The sequence below is a fragment of the Podarcis filfolensis genome (assembly GCF_964270895.1).
Source record: "Podarcis filfolensis genome assembly, chromosome: 1".
Taxonomy (NCBI): Eukaryota; Metazoa; Chordata; class Lepidosauria; order Squamata; family Lacertidae; genus Podarcis; species Podarcis filfolensis.
Window position 1 is genome coordinate 114,541,810 of NC_139604.1, and position 21,604 is coordinate 114,563,413.

Consider the following 21,604-nt stretch of genomic DNA (forward strand, 5'->3'; position numbering starts at 1 on the left):
ACTTTCGAAACGTTCGACAACTGAGGATCAAAGGGTGGTCAGCAAAGTCAATGGAGAAAAAAGAAAAAGAACTCCCTGGAAGCCATTTGGCTTCCAAAAATCATTTGAAAACCGGAGCAGTTACTTCTGGGTTTTCGGCATTCAGGAGCCGAAACGCATGATAACGGAGGTGTTCGGGAGCCAAGGTTTGACTGTATACACCTTCAATGACTATGCCTCTACCAATGTACCTCTTATAGGTATCAATGAAGACAGTGGGATGCTTACAAACATGCTGGGCTTCAAAGTCAAATTCGACTCCCATCCATCCGTCACAGAGATTATATTCTAGACAAGTTAAGCCACTGCACAACACAGAAATATGATAAGAGAATAGCAGGGTTTCAACGATAAAGAATCACATGACAGCTTGTCAAACTGTAGAAATGTTGATCTCACAGTCGGATCATTTCAGCATTAAGCTTGCTGACAACTCAAGGTTTCACCTGTTCAGTGGCGTAGCATTCGGGGGGGGGGGCACAGGGAGCAGTTGCCCCAGGCACAAAATTGTTAGGGGTGCAAAATTTCAACACCCAGCGCTGCCTCAATACAGCTGCACAGTTCCATCATCGGACTCCACTGAAAACGGTTTCTCCATGCGAACTAGGAAGTGACCTCTCCAGACAATGGAATGACTCTTCTTATGTCTACAGCTGCAATCTCCTGATGCAAATGCCATTAGGCAGTTCAATGTACACACGTACTCCATCCATTTCCCACCTTGCACTCTCTCCACGGCCCTGGCAACCCACGCTACACCACTACACCTGCTACTTGCTTTTTCCAGACTACATCCAACCTATCCAACTTCTGCGTACAAACTGCCAGAACGAGCATACCTCATGATGAATATAGAATGATTTCTAATCCTCATAGATGGGCTGGAGCCTAAAAGAATATCCTGGGTCCACTAGACCAGTAGCCTTTAACCTTTTCAGACCTGGGACCTATCTTTAACACAAACATGCCTTATGGTATTTGTTTCTTAATTCTTTACCATGTATTTGCATGGTGGGAGTGCCACTGTTGTGACACCTTAGATCAGGGCATGACCCACCAGTTGAAGAACAATGGACTAGAGCAGAGTGACATTAGAATTTGCTAATTTCAGTCGACAAGGGCATGTCTACTGGTTGTGAAGCTCAATAGATCAACATAAGTTCTATAAATATGAAATCCCTTCAACTTTAAATTCTTATGATTATTATTTTTTGGCAGGGGAGAATCTGACAATAGTTGCATCTAATTTATTAACCCACAAATAATTAAAGTACTTCCCTCTTGCTACCTATAGAGCAGGCAAATCCTACTTCCAAGAGACAGCAATCTACTTCCACTATAAGAAAACTAGCAATGATCTACCCATTGGATTGTCCAGAATTGTTGAGCTTCATCAAAGTTGTTGACCTTTCCTTTTTGGGGGGAGGAATAACCAGAGTTGCTGAGCTTTTTGGGGGAGGATGAGCCAAAGTTGTTCAGCTTTTGGGGAGGGAGGGTGATCAGGATCACGCAATCAACCATGACCACAGACACCCCACGGATCACAATCATCTGGTTGGACACCCCTGCTATAGAAGGAAGCTCAGCTCAAGGAAGCAAACTCATAAGGGGTCCACATCCTTTCTGCCCCCCAATGAAATATTTGAGAGTGCCAGCCCCCCACCAAGTTTATGGGCATTGCCATTGCCCCTCCTCTGTGAGAAAGTGCCTTGAAGGAACACTGCTGCCAGCCAGCACTCGTTCGCACACTCCCCAGCTCCCTCTCTCCCCTGCCCACTGCTGCTCTGTTGCCAGGCTTGGGGATGGGAAGTGATACCAATGGAGGCAAATGGACTGTCTGCAGGAGCAAATGATCAGGGTGGGGCTTACCTGCCCAGCACTCAATATTTTATTCAAGTTGCTATCTCTGGATCGTCTCCCATTTTCTCTGAAAAAGAGGCTCTTCAACTTTATTCTAAAATACTCATTTTTTAAAAAAAAATCCTAACCATGATGCATAAGACCCAAGAAGCCACTATGACAAACTACACAACCCGCTCCTCCACTGTAACAGTCCTTTCGGCTTCAGGTGGGAAATATCAGAAAAGCTCTACTGGCAAGTGCAATACAAGACCAGCATGGCCCAGGAGGAGATTTGTGCTAGTATGTTTGAGGAACAGCTTAACGTTTCTAAACAAGGCAAATGAATTTTCATCAAAGGCACGATGCTGCATCTAATCTTGCATAAGGATTCTCTTTCTGCTTAATTCCACTGCAATTGTGTACAAGCTGGTTGTAAAACTGTCGTGTTTACAGGCAAATAACTCTCAAGGTCTTGAAGGAGACAGATGAAAAACATATATTTTTGGTCACAAGGAATGGAACAAACAGCTGGTCAAAAAGAGAAATCTTGCAACTGTTCTAAATATGTTTGTTTTGAAGTGATTAAAATGGGGTGGCAATTTCTCCTGTGCTAAAAAGCTGCTGAAGAAAAAGCCTCAAGAAAAAGCCTTTGCCCACAATCAATTGCTAACAGGGAAAAATCTGTACTAATGCAAAGCTACTAACCAGCTAATATGTTTTTAGTAACCAAGAATGTGTGGCAAGGCTCACATTGACAATAACACCCAAAAAGGAAGATGCATGATAGATGAACCCCAATTCAGCATCCTGAGAACCTCAGCTTTGTTTCTTCTTAAGCATAAATTTCTAGATCTTATGGCTGTGATGGCAGGCTTGAATGCACTCACCCAATACATGATGACTTATCAGGAGGTGGTGGGAAGAACTAAGTAGAGCCTTAAAAGTATCAGTGTCCATCAGAGCCCCTTCCCTCTCTCCATAGCCAGAGGAAACCAAATAGACTAGAGTATGCAAAATGAGCACAGGGAGGGAAGCCATTTATTTCACTTTTGTAATTTATACTGTCACATAATTTAAATATTTTAGCACATGCTTTGTACATCCTTGACAAACATTTGTTGCTAAAAGAAACTCAGTTTTTGAGGCTTTTGTTTTGTTAACAGAAGCCTCTATTATCCAATCATGAACTTAATGAACTCTGCTAGGAACAAATGTGCAATCTACAACCCTCGGAAAACAAAAGCAAAGGTGCCAATTTTAAATAATCAATCAGGACAGCACCCTTCATTTATGTATAATATCATGATATATCACATGACAGCAAATTCAAAACAGAGTAGACTTGTTTAGAACTCCAGTTACTGCAGACTTCAGCAACTGGCTTCTTTAACATGCTATGCCTTCTAGCTATGCATGCAGTAATGACAGTGGTGAGGAAGAAAAGTTTATGTAGGTGTTTTTTTTATAAAAAAAAAAAGGTTAGCCCTTCACATGAAGCATATTGGTCATCTGCAAGATCCAGAAGTTGCTTTGATCCTTTTAAAACTCAGTAGAACACCTTTCCCACAGATGAGTTTTGCGAATGCAGTAATTCAAAATGGAATGCAACATACAAGAGACTGAGCTAGTTTACACATCACACAAAGTCAAAGCTCTTTAGCCACTAACAATGGTTAGTGAGGAGAGAACTTAACCACAAGCCCTGGGTTGAACAAAAAGATCTGGGGAGAAGCAAAGTGGCTGTGAGTTCCTTTCCAATAACTTGCAAGTTCTCTATTCAAGTCGATAAACAATGGTTTATGGGCCCAAAGTTGTTGTGTCTAAATTAGGCCTTAGCTTGAGAACTGTACTGCTGCACCTTGTATGAATAGGAGCCCTTTCTAAGAAAGGCATTCATATTTTTAGTTCCTGCACAGCTTCCATATGTATCACTCTTCTGGAATCACTGCAACAACACCCTTGTGGAGGAAAGGGTGTGACAGAGCAAGCCCTTAAGTTTCCAACAACACAATGATCACCACCCTCTTCATGAGCTAAATAGGGGGTGGGGAGAAGACCCAGGTAACTATCAACTGGTGAGCTTGATGTTTATACTGGGAAAGGTATGAGATAATTCAACAGTCGTTCTGTGACCCTTAGAAAAGGATGCTGTGTCTACTAAGAAATCCAGCATGGATTTCTCAAAAACAAGCTATGCCAGATGAATCTCATTTCTTTTTTTGGTGGCGTTACAAGCTTGGTGGATCAGGGAAATGCTGTGGACATGATGTATCTTGATTTTAGTCAGGTTTCTGACAGTCTTCCATGATATTCTCATGGAGAAGTAGGTAAAATGTGGGCTGGAACAAGGTAACTGTTATGTGGAGTTGTAGCTAGTTGAACCCAAATGTGCTCACTAATGGTTCCTCAGCATCCTGGAAAAAAGGGACAACTGAGGTGCCAAAGGGTTCTCTCCTGAGCTCATTGTTGTTCAACATATTTTATAAATGACATGGAGGAAGGAATTAAAGGAGTGCTGCAGATAACAGATTGGAGAACTGAGCCCAAACTGACAAAATGAATTTCAATAGGGACAATGTAAGGTTCAACACTTAGGGAAGAATAACCAGCTGCACAAATGTAAGATAGGAGAAAATGATCTAGGGGTCTTAGTAGACGACAAGCTTAACGTGAGTCAACAGTGTGTGATGCAGCAGCAGCAGCAGCAGCAGCAGCAGCAAAAAAAAACCCCAAAACCCTAATACTATTCTAGGCTGCACCTACAGAAGTATAGTGTCCTGGTCAAGGGAAGTAATAGCACCACTCTATTCTGCCTTGGTCAGACCACACCTGGAGTACCGTGTCAAGTTCTGGGCACCCCAGTTTAGAAAGGAAATTGACAAGTTGGAATGTATGCAGAGGAGGGTGACCAAGATGATAAAGGGTCTGGAAACCAAGCTTTATGAGGAACTGTTGAGGGAGTTGGGTATGCTTAGCCTTGATAAGAGGAGGCTGAGAGAAGAGATGATACCAATCTTCAAATATCTCAAGGGCTGTCACATGGACGATGGAGGAAGCTTGTTTTCTCCTGCTCTGGAAAGCTGGACCTGAACCAATGGCTTCCAGTTACAAGAAAGGAGATTGCAACTAAACATCAGGAAGAACCTTCTGATCGTTAGAGCTGTTTGACAGTGGAATGAACTCCCTTGGAAAGTGGTGGCCTCTCCTTCCTTGGAAGTTTTAAAGCAGAGGTTGGAAGGCCATCTGTCATGGATGCTTTAGCTGAGAATCCTGCATTGCAGGGGGTTGGACTAGACGACCCTCAGGGTCCCTTCTAACTCTTCAAGTCTATGATTCTATGGAAATGTTAAGAGTGGGCAGAAAAGAAGGCAGCAGAGTTAGCAAACAGGGACATAGTCTGTCAATGATCATTAGTATTTGTTTGAAGCCCTGCATTCCTAGAACACAAACAGGCTGCTGCAGGGGGAAAAAATAGGTCATTGCTTTCAAATTGCTTCCCTGCTGGAGTTCAATTTCTTTGAAATGTCAATTATAACTTGACTGTGTAACAGGCCAATCTTCTATTCTCACTGCATTAGTGTATTTACTGTATACCATATTTATTTCTGCATCTCAAAAGATAAGCAAACGATTAAAGCCAGCAACTGGCTTGAGACTAAGTGAATAAAGGAATAAACAGAAAAACAAGTGCCTTGTGATATGTGTCCTTTGACTATTTCAGTATTCATGCTCCAGTGATCTACAACTTTGGCATATATCCATTGTTCTGAAGCCAGCACCATGATTCAGTCTATAAGCTTTTCTGCTCTGGGATATCTAACGTTTGGATGTTTCAATCACGGTGAAATCCAGTGAGTTTTTGGGCACAGGATAATACATGCATGCAAATGAACATTTGAAATTGTTAATGCCTCAGAGGAAACAGATACAGCAGGAAAATCATGAAGAATGATTAATGCAAACAACATCGGAATACCAATTTTGAATTCATTTTAATGTTTGGAATACTAAAAAGAAACTTACTGCTTAGAAGTGGTGCAATGCAAATGCTTCAAAAATTTATACAGACCATGTTACAAATATTTCCTCTCTGTGTCATCCAAGATGAGGCATAAGCTACTTACAGAAGCAGGGACTGTCAAAGAAACACTTTGCATGCGGTGGGAGGCTGGGATTTGGCACCTGAAGCTAACAAAGCAGAAGCCCACTCTGGAATATAATGATCTCCGGAGACGTTCTTTAGGATTTCTGCTAAGAAAGGAGGGGGCCAAACCATGGTGACAATCACTGCTGTACGTGTTTTTGACACATAGCCCATTTTACACAACAAGTTTGCATCATGGGCAGAGTTTCTTGCTGTGTTCCTCTGCGTTCAGCAATGCAGCACATACAGGGCTCTGCCAAAAGCAAGCTCAGACAAAACCTCACGGACGGTCAAAAGAAATTCCATTAACGTGGCACAATGCAAATATATTCCAGCTTGGGCAAAGCTACAGCCATGACCACTAAGTTCTGTGTGCTCTGTACACACACAAAACACACTTAAGCTTCTGAAATGGATACAATCATTTTTAGGCTGAAATCCTAAACATACTCATTGGGAAACCACTGGAAATTAATAGACTCTGTGTAAATAGTCGTTATGATTTAGAGTGTTAATCAAAATGGACTTTAAGGCATTTATATAGTGCTGTATGCCTCTGAATACCAGTTACTGGGAATTGCAAGTGGGGAAGAGTGCTCTTGCACTCTGATCCTGCATGTGAGAGTCACATAGGCACATGACTGACCTTTGTGAGAACAATATGCTGAACTAGATGGGCCTTTGGTCTAATCCAGAACGGGTCCATTCTTTTATAGACCTGAAGTTAGGGTTGCCATATTTCAAAAGGTGAAAATCCGGACACAACAAGTTGTTGAGTTTTTTTAGGGCAATCGCCCGATAGTCCCTCCACCACTGTTTGAGCCAGAGCCCAGGAGCCTGAACCAGAGCTGCACACACAATTTTTTTAAAAAACAAGCAAACAAAAAATCCAGACTATTTGCTTTAAAATGCAAAATTCCCCCCGGATGGGGATGTAGGACCCCCAAAAGAGGACATGTCTGGGAATTCCTGGATGTAGTGCAGCTTCCCCATTAGAATCTATAGCTCCAGAAAGACTTCACTGAAACTGAAGCTGGAACCAGCTCTCTTTGGATTCAGCACAATATTCCTGCCACTCTCTTTTAAAGGAGGAGCTGTTATTTTCTTGGGGGGGATGCAGGGGTATGCATACCCCTAAACATTTTGTGAATCTAAGTTTGGCCTCACTGAGGGGCAGTATTTCAATATGAGTACCCCAAAACTTTTTTTTTTTAAGAGAAAAGCACTGGGGAGGAGTATACACTCTCAGCTCCATAAAACTGGGCTGGTGGAGGGAGAAGAGGGGACAGCCTTGCTCTGGAGTGAAAGAGATTGTTCACTATGATTAAAATGTTATTAAAGCACATTTTTTTTCCATATGATAGAGCTGTAGCAGCTTGCTGCCTGCTGCCCAGGAGGACTCCCCTGAGTGAGTGCCTGAGGGCCCTGCTCTTGCCACTTACCACCTGGCCCAGGGCAGGGCCTGACAGGCCTCACTAGGACAGTTGTTACTGCCGGAGGGGCACAGAGTGTTTTTTAAAATGTTTTTTAAAAAAATTTTCTTTTGGATTTTTTGTATGTGGGGGGTGGGGGGTGGGATGGATGTTTGGCTGGGCTTGGGGAATTATTATTTTTATTTTGATGTTTTTGTAATTTTTACATTTTTTTTGTTTGTATTGTTTTATTGGTTTTGTTTGTTTGTTTAAGGTGTTATTTTGTTCTTAGGGGGAGGGGTCAGGGCTGCCGGGGAGTGGGCCCCAGCCCACAAAATGGCTGGGGCATGTTCCATGGGGGGGGGATGCACTGGGACAACCGATCTCAGTGATCACGGGTAGGAGGAGGAGTTACGCTAAGACTAGACCATGTCATTACAGAGGGGGCAGGTTTAGTCGTTGTCTGAGGACTATTCCTGCCTCCGGGTCTGGTCCTGACCGGATGGATACTAGAATCAGCAAGGGATACCCACATGACCTGAAGGTGCTGCTGTGCAATGCCAGGTCAATGATTCATAAGACCACTGCCATCCATGACTTGATCATGGATGGAGGACTTGACCTGGTATGTGTAACAGAGACTTGGTTGGATGAAGCAGATGGGCCTGTCCTTGCCGCTGCTTGTCCACCAGGTTTCTCTTACGCACAGCAACCCAGGTCATGTGGGCGGGGAGGGGGGGTTGCAGTGATTTTTAAGAAGTCATTAGTTTGCACCAGGCGTCCTATTGGGAAGACCCAGTTTTCCGAGTGCATGTTCTGGAAGTTGGGCAATAGGGGCAGTACAGGATTCCTTTTGGTCTACCGACCTCCCCGCTGCACCAAGGATTCCCTGCCCAAGCTGCTTCAGGTCGTGGCGGATGTTCTCCTGGAGACACCTAGCTTGGTCGTCCTAGGGGATTTTAACATCCATGCCGACACGACCTTACAAGGGGCCGCTCGAGACTTCGTGGAAAGCATGGCCTCCATGGGGCTGTCCCTGAATAAGTCTGGCCCAACCCATAGCCGCGGACATGCCTTGGACCTGGTGTTTACCTCTATGGATGTTGGTGATCTGACACTAAGTAAAAGCGAAACGAAAGAAGTGCCATGGTCAGATCACTTCCTGGTGCAACTGGACTTCTCTGCGACCCATCCCCTCTGCAGGGAGGTGGGACCAATTCGGATGCACACCTCAAACATGTTTAATGTAGATTAAAAAAAAATACAGTATCTGTCCTTCAATGGTAGCCATCCAACAACTGTTTTGACAACTGGATGATGGAATGGCTGGGGAGGGAGAGAAAGGCAGGAGTTTGACAGTGTGTCTAGGAGTGGGAACAGGAAAGAGGTTCAGAAGCAGAGCTAGAGAAATGCACCATAATATTTCAGCAGTGTTTATCTGATCTTCCAAGACTGAGGTCATGTTTCAAGTCTTTCAAGTTTGTTTGCTACCACAGTTTCCATAACAGTTCCAATTTCAGCTCTCTAAGGAAGAATGCAGGACAATATTTAAACCAAGAATCTTTGCTTTTTTACTGTCACATTTTCTTCCACCTCATTTCCAGTCCCCTCTTTATGGCAACTTTAAGACACAAGCTTGTACTGTATTTGCAAGTTGTTTATGCTCTACTTTTTCTTTTGGCCTCGTAGCCTTTGTTTCAAAGCAGCATTTCCTACCATAGATTTAGGCATGGAGCAGAGAATTAATCTAATATTTACTGCAGCAGGAAAAAAAATACAAAAGCAAAGTGAAGGAATAAAATGCCTTCCTAAGAAGCCAAACAGCAGTTTCCTTTTTCTTATCGGACAGGCTGTAGGTTAGGTCATTTGTTTTCTGCTGCATAACTGCTGGCTGCAAACATTGCTAGTTTCTTTGAATTATGTTGGAAATGACCCCTTTTCCCTCAGGATTTCAGAAACAGATATCCATGTGATCTTTTCTCTCAGGGTACACGAGAAACTGTGCAGGAAAGAACACCTTATTTCAACATGGCTGCCTTTCAAGACACTGTGTGATAACAAACTCCTGGTCTCCCTCATAATGTTTCATTGGCCACAAGAGTAGGCAGCATTTGGGAATTTCCTGGTAGGGTTACAATGAGTCAGCTTGAGGACCTTGTTCCAGCTTGTTCAGTTATTTGGGAGTACGTGCCATTGAACGTTGAAGGATTTACTTCTGCATAAACTTGTTTAGAACACTTGTTTTAGCTAACTGCTCTAAAGGAGGAAAGCTGGGGAAAAAGACTGTGAAAACACAACATTGATTGCTTTATGGATAATCAAACAAGAAAAGGGAAGGCCACACGTCAGACGCAGAACATATATCTTACATGCGGAAGGTCTCACACTTAACGCCCAGCCCTTTCAGTTAAATTGTTGGTAAAAGGTGATGGGAAAGGCCAGTACCAGTGACATAGCAAAGCTGCTGTAAGTCAGCGTATATATAGATTTTATTGCATTAGCCGTGTGGCCATAGCATGATATACATAGAAATAACAGCATAACATAAAATGGGGGTGGGGAGGTAAAGGTAGATATCGTCCTGGGCAAATACTTAAAGGGGGGGGGGGAGGAGATAACAGAAACAACAGGGGATTTAAAACATCGAATGACCGATAGTTCAAGAATAAAAAGACAAAAAACTGCTGAGGCTGGAGGAGGATCATTAAAGGGGTCCTTCAGCTCCTCAGATTTGTCCTAGCTCCATTGTCCTTGTACTATAAAGCTACTTGGAACTTCATCCGATTGTGCAGAGTATCGACTACAGCTGTGGTGTTGAAAAAGAAGTTAGTGCAGCTTTCCTCTTCATCACACTGAGCAGGAAGTTAGCTGTCATCTCGGTGATCCAACAATCAGAATCTTGCAAAAAGAGGGACACTATCCAGGGCTGGATTGGGAGATGAAGCTTGTTCATGAGAGGAGTTAAAAACCGAGATCTTTCATCTGTCCAGTTGGGACAGAAGAGCATTACATGTTCCATAGTCTCCAGGGCCGAGTCATTACAGTTGCATGTTCTGTTTGCGATGGGGACTCTGGAATAACGACCCGACAGAACTGCTGTAGGAAAACAGTTGAGACGGGCACAGGTAAAGGCCCTTCGCTTAGCCTCCGAAGAAATTGTGAAGCAGTATAGAGGGATTCCTTCAGGGGGAGGAATAGCTAGGGCTAGGCCTGAACACGGCCCTCTTGCATCGGCAGCTGTGTTAGAGAAGTCAAGTAGCTGTAACTTCTTTTTAATTGAAGGTAGGGCCGCCGGACTGATACACTCTAATTTAAGAACAGTTTTGCAGTTCAGATTAAAAAGAGAGCGGAGTTTGAGGTTGATTGTAGTTTTCCAAGGGGAATTATGAATATCTCTTAGGATCAGATTGGAAAAACCACCTCTAATTCGAGCATCCGATGCTAGTAGGTGGGAGCTATAGGAAATGGCTCGACACCATGCTCGTTTTACAATTGAGGGCTGGGCGAACTCAAGTCGTAGGGCTGCACCTGAGACGCATCTCGGGACACCGGAAAGAGATCTCAGAAACATATGAAGTGGGCGATCCAAGTTACCTGATATTGCTGTAGTCCATACTTCACAGCCATATAATAGTTTAGGAACAACTTTGGCATTAAATATTTGAATTGCTGCTGGAAGGTGTTTGCCGCCCTTCTGGTGGTAAAATCGGACAATGGCATTGGAGGTCGTGGTTGCGGCGAAAAAGGCAGATTGTAGATGGGTAGTCCAGGAGAGATTATAAGTGAATATTAAGCCTAGATATTTAAAGGCTTTTACCTTTTCTAAGTTAAGTCAGCGTAGACAATGCTGGACTACACAGACCTATGGCAGGAGTGGTGAAACTGTGGCCCTCCAGAAGTTGCTAGGCTACATCACCCAACATCCCTTACTATGGGGCATGCTGACTGGGACCAACTTGAGTTGGAGTCTAAGAATTATCTAAAGGCTACAGGCTCCACACTATTGACATGATCTGACTCTGTATAAGGTAGGGATGAGGAAACCTTTTTCAGCCCAAGGGCCACGTTCCCTCCTGAGCAGCCTTCTGGGGCCCACATGCCAGTGATGAGCAGGGCAAGAGGCAAAAGCGGGCTGAATATCAAATGTAAACTTTGCCGTATAGATGTTACATTTGCAGCTCTAAAGATGACCTCAACATGATCAAGTAAACCAGTTTAATAAAGTCTCCAAATTCAGTGTTTGGATTCCCACTTCCTCAAATGGCATTATAACGACGATATTTCTATTGGAAGAAATAACGTCACTAAAAGCTTCATAATGGTTTGCTCTGCATTCAGTTGCTGCCGAAATGGCCTCTAGCATAGAAAAGGGGTAAGTTTCCACACAATTAAGTGAATGATGGATGCTCGCTTAATCAGTTGATTATACTAATCAAGATACATGCCATTTGACACTTTTATTCAAATTGCTGATTTTCAAATTAGAATACAGGATAGTTTACAAAGGGATCAAATAGCATAGTTATTCTGATTACAACATTCGTTTATTAAAACACGTAAGACATACAAATAAAAATTCTAGGGACCATTGGTGCCTTAATCCTAATGCCTGAACTAGAACTGATGGAAGCTTTTCAGGGTCTCAGGCAGAGATCTCTTTCAAACCTGTCACCTAAATTTTCCTCCCCGTTCAAGAGAGAAATTACAGTGGTACCTCAGGTTAAGAACTTAATTTGTTCTGGAGGTCTGTTCTTAACCTGAAACTGTTCTTAACCTGAGACACCACTTTAGCTAATGGGGCCTCCTGCTGCTGCCGCACCGCCGGAGCACAATTTCTGTTCTCATCCTGAAGCAAAGTTCTTAACCTGAGGTACTATTTCTGCGTTAGCGGAGTCTGTAACCTGAAGCGTCTGTAACCTGAAGCGTCTGTAACCCGAGGTACCACTGTAACTTGATTCCCCCCCCCCAGAAGAAATCAAAGCACAGGGCAGCTTATAACTGAATGTATGTAAGATACAGGTATCACAATTCTAATTTAATGCTCTAATGCAACCTGAGTTAATAGATTTGTAGTAGTGGTGTTATATTATTCTATACTTCAATCAAAATCCTGGACTGCCAACAACGAAAACTTCCCTTCCAGCCCATAATATGTTAAAAACTGTGAAGAACCTCAACAGGAGATGACAGGGAATGAACCCAGGGCTCTTAGCTTGAGTCATGTCCCCACCTCTTTAAAGAGTAATAGACCTTATCTTGCTCTCAGCATGGTGCAAGACGTTAAACCTCTAGTTGTGTTTTCTGATCCTTCAAACACACAGTAAGTCATCATTTATACCTGCTGTTCTTAACAAACATGGTTTTGGTTTTCAGTGCATTTTGCTTCAATCAAGATGGTGGTCCAAGACCCCAAAAGTCCTAGAGTTGTGGGCAAAAATCTCTAAGTGGCAAAAAGCCACAACTGTTGCTGCTTTATGCCTCCCAGCAGCCCCTTCTTAGTTTCACCTCCCCTCCAAAAAAATCAATACTGCTGCTGTTCTCGCCATGTTAACACCTCCTCCTGCCACTTCTCCCAGAGAGCCCTTCCTGCCATCAAATTCAAGCCAAGGATTTGAAGGAAAACTTGGGAGTGCTGCCAATGCTTCCTTTGCATCAAGAAGTTGGCATTTTAAAAAAATCGGCACCATTTTCTGTTGCCAAGTTCAGAAAGCACTAACTTTGGGATTCAAAGGGAGTGTACTTAGAAGGTACCCGATCCACTTTAGCTGTGGTTTTAAGTTTCAAGTCACAGCTTGACATTAGGTGTCGGAAAGGCAACCATGGTTTCCCCTAAACAGACTGTTGAACCAATCTTCAAGGTCTGCCTGGGTCTAATTAGGCCCACAGGCTAAAAGTTCCCCACCCCTGTATAACAGCTCCATTAACGGGAGGCAAGACGACAGTTACAAAGGAGGAGAGCCCAACACTTCTCTCCAGCCAACCGCTGCAACTTCTAATGAGGCACTAGGTTTTGCAAAACCCATCCCCGGAGTGGAACATAAAACAGAAGCTATCTCATGAATTAATGTGTCCACCTTGATGAATTATCAGCAGCACCAATCTGCACGTATCCATGAAGTGTTCAGGAGCTATAGCCAGCAAACGCCAGGGCTTCCTCACCCAAATCTAATTATTTATTGATTTCCCACCCTAGTCTAATTTGATATTGACATCTGGAGTTTTGAGGTTGCCAGTGCACTGTTCTTCTTGCACCGCATTTTAAGTAGCAACAACCAGTGTCTGTTGATTTAAAAGCCTCTTACTGCTCTCAAGTTTCCCAAAATGTCCTCAATACGTCAAGGAAATTATGTCAGCTCTTTTGCATAATCTGCATAGCCAATCGTTCTTTTTTTTTTTTTTAAAGAATCCAATCTTCTTCAAGGAAACACAATGCCTCCATATGGAAATTTAGTGAATGAGGCTGTTTTAAAGCACCCAGCTCTTCTGTGGCTGGGGGAAATGACACGAAGAGTTCATTTACTGATTTCAAAAGCATGTTCAGCACCTTCATATTTTTCACAGAAGCTTGGTGCAAGTTTAGCACTTTTCAGCATAACTGAGACAGGGAATGAACTTCCCCAGCAGAAATCTCCACTCTTTCCTTAAAGGTAAAGGACCCCTGACAGTTAAGTCCAGTTGCGGACGACTCTGGGGATGCGGCACTCATCTCGCTTTACAGGCCGAGGAAACCGGCGTTTGTCCGCAGACAAGTTTTTCTGGGTCATGTGGCCAGCATGACTAAGCCGCTTCTGGCACAATGGAACACTGAAACCAGAGCAGCGCATGGAAACGCCATTTACCTTCCCGCTGGAGCAGTACCTATTTATCTACTTGCACTTTTTTTGGCGTGCTTTTGAACTGCTAGGTTAGCAGGAGCTGGGACCAAGCAATGGGAGCTCACCCCATCGTGGGGATTTGAACCGCCGGCCTTCTGATTGGCAAGCCCAAGAGGCTCAGTGGTTTAGACCACAATGCCGCCTGCGTCCTCAACTCTTCCCTTGGTTGCACTAATTATGGTTTAGCAGTACACCAGTCCAGAGCTACCAGCCACCACCACAACAGCTTGACTCAGATGTATACCGACAATCAGGAAAGATACTACCAAGCACACAAGGATGCTAACATGGTTAATGAATAGAGTCAAGGAAGTTATTAGAGGCAAGAAGGCATCCTTTTTTAAAAAAAATGAAGTCCTACCCAAATGAGGAGAACAAAAAAGAACACAAACTTAGGCACAATGAAGTCAAAGGTGTGCTTTAAAAGAGGTTAGAGAATCAGAGAAGCTGAATACCATATTTTTCGCTCTATAAGATGCACCAGACCACAAGACGCACCTAGTTTTTGGAGGAGGAAAACAAGAAAAAAATTATTCTGAATCTCAGAAGCCAGAACAGCAAGAGGGATCGCTGCGCAGTGAAAGCAGCAATCCCTCTTGCTGTTCTGGCTTCTGGGATAGCTGCGCAGCCTGCATTCGCTCCATAAGACGCACACACATTTCCCCTTACTTTTTAGGAGGAAAAAAGTGGGTCTTATAGAGCAAAAAATACGGTAATTTTTGTCTTCACTCTGGAAGATGCAGGGCAAATACCTGAACCAGAACAATCATTCTTTCCATGTTATCAGGATTCACCCTTAAGCATCATTTGACAAACCTTGATTTCAAAATCTGGTTAACATGGAAACATTAGTTAATCATTGTTGGTATCAAATCTAAGGTAAACTAGGGAAGAGAGGAAATAATTCATCCCAGGGAAGCAAAGGAGAAAAGAGAGTGAGTATGTCTTTATAAGCCATAATTTAGAATCTGTAGCTAGTACAAAATGCTCAATGGAGCAGCCAGATTTGTACATATTTGTACACAGGGCTGCAAGATCTATGTTGACTGCCCATGAGCTACTAAGCCAAGTTCAAAATTGTGGCTATTGACATTTGAAGCACTTAACAGCTTGGTACCAGGATACCTTAGCAGGCTGCTTCTTCTAGTTCTGTACAGAACAATCCAAATCATAAAAGCTTTCAAGGAAACCTTGCTAGGCAGTCACTTGGTTTGGAGACCCTGCCTACTCTGAACAGTATGTAAGCCAGCTGACTGTGGCCCCTTGGAGTGCATCAGGACTAGGTTAACATTATTCACTTGTGTAATAATTTTGATTTAGTATTTGTTATGTGATAAGTCTAGATTATTTCAATGTAATATTGATTCCCCCCCTACATTTATCAACAGCTGGTTTTGTCCTATTGTTCCTCGACTCCACTATGGTAGGCATTTTGATAGTGTTAAATGTTTTACTGTGAGTCATTTTGGGCACAGTTTGCTGTGGAAAAGGAGGACATGGCTAAACAAAATATCAATAGGTGGTCAAGGTAAATGTGTGTTCTGCAAAAATCCCAATCTGTGTGTGGCTGTTTGTAGACTCACTGGTTGTTCGTCCTTCCTGCAAAACATTCCCCAAAACATTTCCCAAAGTCCTGAAGTACTGTGGCCAAATTTTCTGCATATTCAGTAAGATCTCTGCTGTGCTCCAAAGAATGCCTCTGGAGCTCAAAGAGTTTAGTGGGGGGGTGGGGGAAGAGCTGCACAAGGCTCACATGGTGATGTTTTGCAGTTAAAGGAAGAACACATACACACTTTTGGCCACCGAGTAGTGTACGCCATGCCAACCCCCTGAAAATTTCTCAGAAAAGAGACAGAAACACAATGAGTGGTAGTGGAGGAAGAGTTCCCAAAAATGGTGGATGGGGTTCAGTCCCGTACTGGTATAACCAGATCAAAGAATCTGTGGCACAGAAGTGAAAAAACAGCATTTTAATATCTTATGTTGATTTCGTCTATAATAAAGTACCACATCATTCAGCGTTTCTTTGGAGGGGGTTATGCTGTGATTTTTATTTTTAAAGCTAAGGTTGATTTTAAGTGCAGAAAAAGAAAAGAAAGAAAGAAATTATTTAAGAGTTTTCATTAATTACATTGCAGAATGATATTTGAAATAAAACCATAGGGTGAAAAGTATGCAGATGTTATAGATGACAAATTAACGACTTGAACATAGGGGCATTTCAGGTATTATTCCCATAGCAACTAAAATTTCCCTCTGCCTTTGGTGTTTCCGCTAATAGACATCAATCCTTCAGAAAAGAAATAGTCAATTGGCAGAATGCCGTCTACATTACAGTGTATGGCTCTGGAGATTCCTTGTACTAACCCCCAAAACAGGACTGTGGCTGATCACATGTTTTCCCAGTACAGCCACATACACCTGTTTGCCAAGGGGCTTTGTCTTAATGTGATTTGTATAGAAAGCTGCATTTCACAAAAAAGCATATATATTTTTTAAAAAAGTACTATAGCCCTGTTCTATTGCATAAATTCTTTTTCTCATCCAACTGGAGGCTAAAAACAAAACAAGCTCCACCCCCTGTAGATAGTCACCAACGTGCTCAAAATGATGAAAGTGGGGTGGGGGTGGCAGATGTTTAAATTAAAAACAGAACTCCCTTGCATATTTCAAACATAATTTTTATTCCCATTAGCCTTTCCCAAAGCACTGGAACAAGTTTCATATTTCCCTAAATGCTTCCCTACTGTAAAATTTCCAAAGGGTTGATCTGTTGTATCCGAAGCAAACAATACTTTCACCTTAAAGCCTAATAATTATCATTGCATAAGCCTTTGTGGACCTGGCTTCCACTAAAAAACAAGAATTATGGTGATGATGTTCAAGCGAGTTGCCCAAGGCATTTAATATTTTGCATTAATATATACACTAAGCATTTATAGATCATTACAGTGGTACCTCTGGTTAAGAATTTAATTTGTTCTGGAGGTCCGTTCTTAACTTGAAACTGTTCTTAACCTGAAGCACCGCTTTAGCTAATGGGGCCTGCCACCGCATGATTTCTGTTCTCATCCTGAAGCAAAGTTCTTAACCCGAGAGACTACTTCCGGGTTAGCAGAGTCTGTAACCTGAAGCGTTTGTAACCTAAAGTGTTTGTAGCCCAAGGTACCACTGTACAAAGTGCTTTTCACCACCACCACCACTGCTCAATCCACCCTCACCACAGAATACCCTCTTTCAAGTAGGATTTGAGGTGTTGCTCACATATTTTGGGTTGAATTCCCGAGCACTGGTCAACTATAACAAGCCCATACTTGGAGTATGGCATAATTCCTAATCTGAGTTGTGTATCTAAATCATTACATGACAAGAGTAATATCCAAACATTCTAAACAGAGAACCCTACAGTCATGCATGAACATTGTAATCTCTTCAACTAAAATGAAGATTTCCCTCCTACGTCACTCTTGTGCTATAGCAGCAGATCCACTTCCAAAAACATTGTCCAACCTGATGGGGAACCTGTTGTAGCATGATTAAGCCCAAGAACCCTGGAACAGCAATTAACACTGCAATTCACAAGTGCTGTAAAGCAAATATCACCTTCACTTTTTTCCCACTGGCCTATAAAATTTCTTTAAACAGTATACTTTCAACAGGGAAATCCCTCACAAGCTTAAAAAGTTTTCTCATGTTCTAAATGTGGATAATTTGAAAGGGAATCATAACTCACATTGAATCTGCATGCCTGAGAATCTCCAGACAAGTTGGTAGATAATATTCAAAAACATGCAAGGATTTCTGTGAAGGTCTCATGTTTTTAAAATAAAAACAAGTCAGTCCTGATCTTACCCAACACTACTTTTTGGGCCCATGTAAAAAGAGGGGGGAGAAGAGTTTCCAGACTCCTATTTCTTGTTCAAAATAAAGTAATTTAGAAAGAACATGTCAAAAACCGTCAAAGGAAGTGCTGTTTCCACACTGACAGAGCATGGTATGTGCAAGCCCTTGCACAAGTAGGTTTTTTTTAGAGTGCAATCCAATGCACATTTACTTGGAAGCAAATCCACTGTGTTCAGTGCAGCTTACTCCCAAGCACACATACTTAGGGTTTGTTTTGGAGGTAGTGTGCCTCCAAAGAGCTGCTAAATCACATGCTAAGCATGCAGAACTTCCCATGTTTAATCCCTGGTGTCTCTAGATCAGGGGTCGGCAAGGTTTACCTCGCCTGGGCTGGTTCACTCCAGCAGAGATCCCTCTATGGGCCAGACTGCGTGCGCATGTGAGTGTGTGCACAATTTCCAGCATCTGCACATGTGCAGACGCGATTTCTGGCGGCGTGGAAGTGAGTCGCCACGGCGCGTCAGTTTAGCGCAGTGCGCCGAGACTCGTTGAGCGGGCGACTCGGTTCGGGGTGGCTCGTGGGCCGGTTAAATGACCCCTATGGGCTGTTTGTGGCCCATGGGCCTTAGGTTGCTGACCCCTGCTCTAGATAGAGCTGGGAAAACTCTTCCCTGAAACCCTGCAGAGCTGCTGCCAGTTAGTGCAGAAAATATAGAGTTAAATGGACCAATAGGCTGATTTGGTACAAGGTAGCTTCCCATCTTCCATTGGAGGCTGTTGTGTACACATCAGGAATTGTTTGGTTGATTAGTCTTTTTATCAGTTGAAGAGCTCCAGTCAGGAAGCGGGCACCATTAAAACATATTCGTGAAATTACTTTAAAAACCTGGTGCCATCTTGTAAGAGACAGTACCCCTCTCTCTTACACACATATACAAATTGCTCTTAAGTTGGTGCCTGCTGCGACACATGCATGCATGATCTAAATGCAAATAAATTATCCTTTTTTGATAGAAGTATCATTTTTCTTCAACTTTATACATATTAAGGCTGCTATCCTATGTACCTTTATCTGGGAGCAAATTAAAGACAGAGCAAATTGCTTCCAAGTAAGAATGAACTTAGTTAATTAATGATACAAGCTTTAATTAAGATTCTTTTAATCAGTTGATAATTCCAATTTTGACAGCTTCACTCACAGAAGTCTAACCTTAAGACATTTTTGCCTAGCTAGTGTGAGATGGCTATAAGCACAGTCTTCAATATCCGGAAACTACAGCCAAGAAAACTCTCTCAACAAGAGAGGAACTTAAAATTTGTATTCAGATTCAAGTAGGGCAACAGGTTCTGAAAGATATAAAATTACTACATACCTTGCGCAAGCATATTGAACTCCAGGAAGAGAGCAATGTGGTAAAGTTCCATAGCTTCTTCAGCCCTTGTCATGTTTGGCTTTCCTGCTACAAGAGCCTGAACTTCGCTTAAACTCCCCACTGAGGGACTACTGTGCAAAATAGAGAGGTCCACCAAATCTGTGTACATACAGTTTAAAATCACTCTCACGTATTTTTTTGGTATGATAGATTCATCCAGTATAATCCTTGTTGGAGTCCTTAGCGTTCGGTCTGTGATTTCTTCACCGGTCCGTATTCTCCGCTGTAGTAGATGTCGAAAAAACGGGGACCGTGATGAAATTATAGCTTTGTGCGCTCTGAGCTCCTCATCTAAGCAGCTCTGACTTCCACCATAAGCTTCAACCAGTTCAGAGTCAGATGAAAAGCTGAGAACCACATCATAGTAACACATGTAGTCCAACAGCCCTCGCATATCAACATCTAAAGAATTTGGTGTTCCAAATTCTTCACTGAGCTGCATAAGGATGTCAACGTTTTGAAATCTCGAGTCCTCCATTCCAAATTCTCCTGTGTACAAGTAGTGTAACAATGCAGAAAACATGGGCAGGTCTATGCCAGCTGTGTTGATATCCATTATAATCTCTGCACCGTACTCTGGTGAAGAAGAAAGTAGGGTCTTAAAAAATGGGCACCTTGCAGCCAAAATTGCACGATGCACAGGGAAGCAAGTCTCTTGAAATATTAGATCTACATCCGTACAGTATTTGAACTCATACAGTTCAGCCATGTCTTTCTGCAACGTTCTGGCTTCTGGTCTTGCCAAACTAGCTTGTAGAGAAAGCTCTTTTAAGGCTAATGTTCCTTCATACTCTTCCACTAACGCATTGACATCTCTAACATCCCAGCCTGAGAGTAGCTCACGCATCTGCTTGGCATGATCTGCAGACCGGCTAGACTTTCGGCGCTTAATAAACTTCTTTTTGAGGGTGGCAAGCCCAGAGCTTTTCTTTTTCTTGTCTTGAGGTTTCTCATGGCCATGGTCAAGGCTATACAGTTTGGATTCACAGCCATAGCCTTGATGAGAATAGGAGGATGTTCCTGAAACAAAAAGGAGAACTGTGTGTGGATCTAATACGGAAAACCCTGGAACACATCGTAGTTAAATGTGTGCAGCAAGCATGTTCTATGCTTAAGATAATATTTTATTCTCTTACTAATTGTGCTCTTTTAAAAGGTGCATTTTATATTTAACTTCCTTAAGTAATGTTTTCTTTTGAAATGTTAATTTTTTGTTAACTTTGCTGCATTAAATGTGCATTCTGTAGATGACCTCCTTTGTAATGCTTTAGTCTGAAATCTTTAAGACAATATTTTAGTTTCCTGTTAATTATGTTGCTATGAATTTATGTTATATAAAGTGGTACAGAAATGAAATAAACAACAACAACAAATAGTAATAGTAGTAATAATAATAATAATAATAATAATAATAATAATAATAATAATAAATGCTAGCGGCTATACAATTATACTGCACACCTCTAAGTGATCTATAGTACTAAGTGACTTACAATAGCAAATTGCCAAAACACAATAATAAAAACAAAAACCTTCTATAAAGGCACAAAGTGGAGCAAAAAAAGTGGACCAACCAAGTCAACAACCATGGACACAAAAGCAGTAACATGCACAGGAATAATTTTAAGTTGGCAGTCTTCCACTTGTCAGACCTAGGACCAACAGTTAGCCCTAACCTGCAGTACAGAGACACTTTTTAAAACAATGAATGTTCCCATTTCACTCTCATCAGATCCCCTTCCCCTCTTTCTGCTTCTCTTAAAAAGAAAATAGCATTGGCAATGTTGTCCTGTCTTCGGTCAGAGGGGTACCAACCTATCGGTTAAAGACCAATGCCTTAGAAAACACGAAGATTGAGATTCCTCCTTTTCACATCAGCTACGAAAAGGAGAACTGGCCTGAAACTATAATCATTTATCTGGAATATGTGACTAAGTGGGAAAATCCCACTTGCTTTCCTGTGGTTTCACTATTTTTATCTATTTTATGTCTGTTCATTATCCTGTTTCTGAGGAC

The 21,604-nt window shown here is 42.3% G+C and overlaps 2 protein-coding genes across 6 annotated transcripts in view; one reads left to right on the plus strand and one right to left on the minus strand.

The window, feature by feature from the left end:
* GOLGA5 (golgin A5) overlaps positions 1-21,604 on the plus strand; it is a 496,232-nt gene that overhangs the window by 304,039 nt on the left and 170,589 nt on the right. The gene's annotated exons all lie outside the window — the stretch shown is intronic.
* BTBD7 (BTB domain containing 7) overlaps positions 1-21,604 on the minus strand; it is a 75,660-nt gene that overhangs the window by 22,449 nt on the left and 31,607 nt on the right. For 4 of the 5 annotated variants that reach the window (XR_014547499.1, XM_083611348.1, XM_083611349.1 and 1 more), the window contains one exon: positions 19,529-20,608. Coding sequence is in view for 3 of the 5 variants with exons in the window: in XM_083611348.1 (XP_083467474.1) it covers positions 19,529-20,608 (1,080 nt within the window). In the remaining 2 variants the exon portion in view is untranslated. Of the gene's footprint in view, positions 1-12,402; positions 14,760-15,023; positions 20,609-21,604 lie in introns of those variants that run through there. The other variant, XR_014547500.1, reaches the window with a different exon arrangement.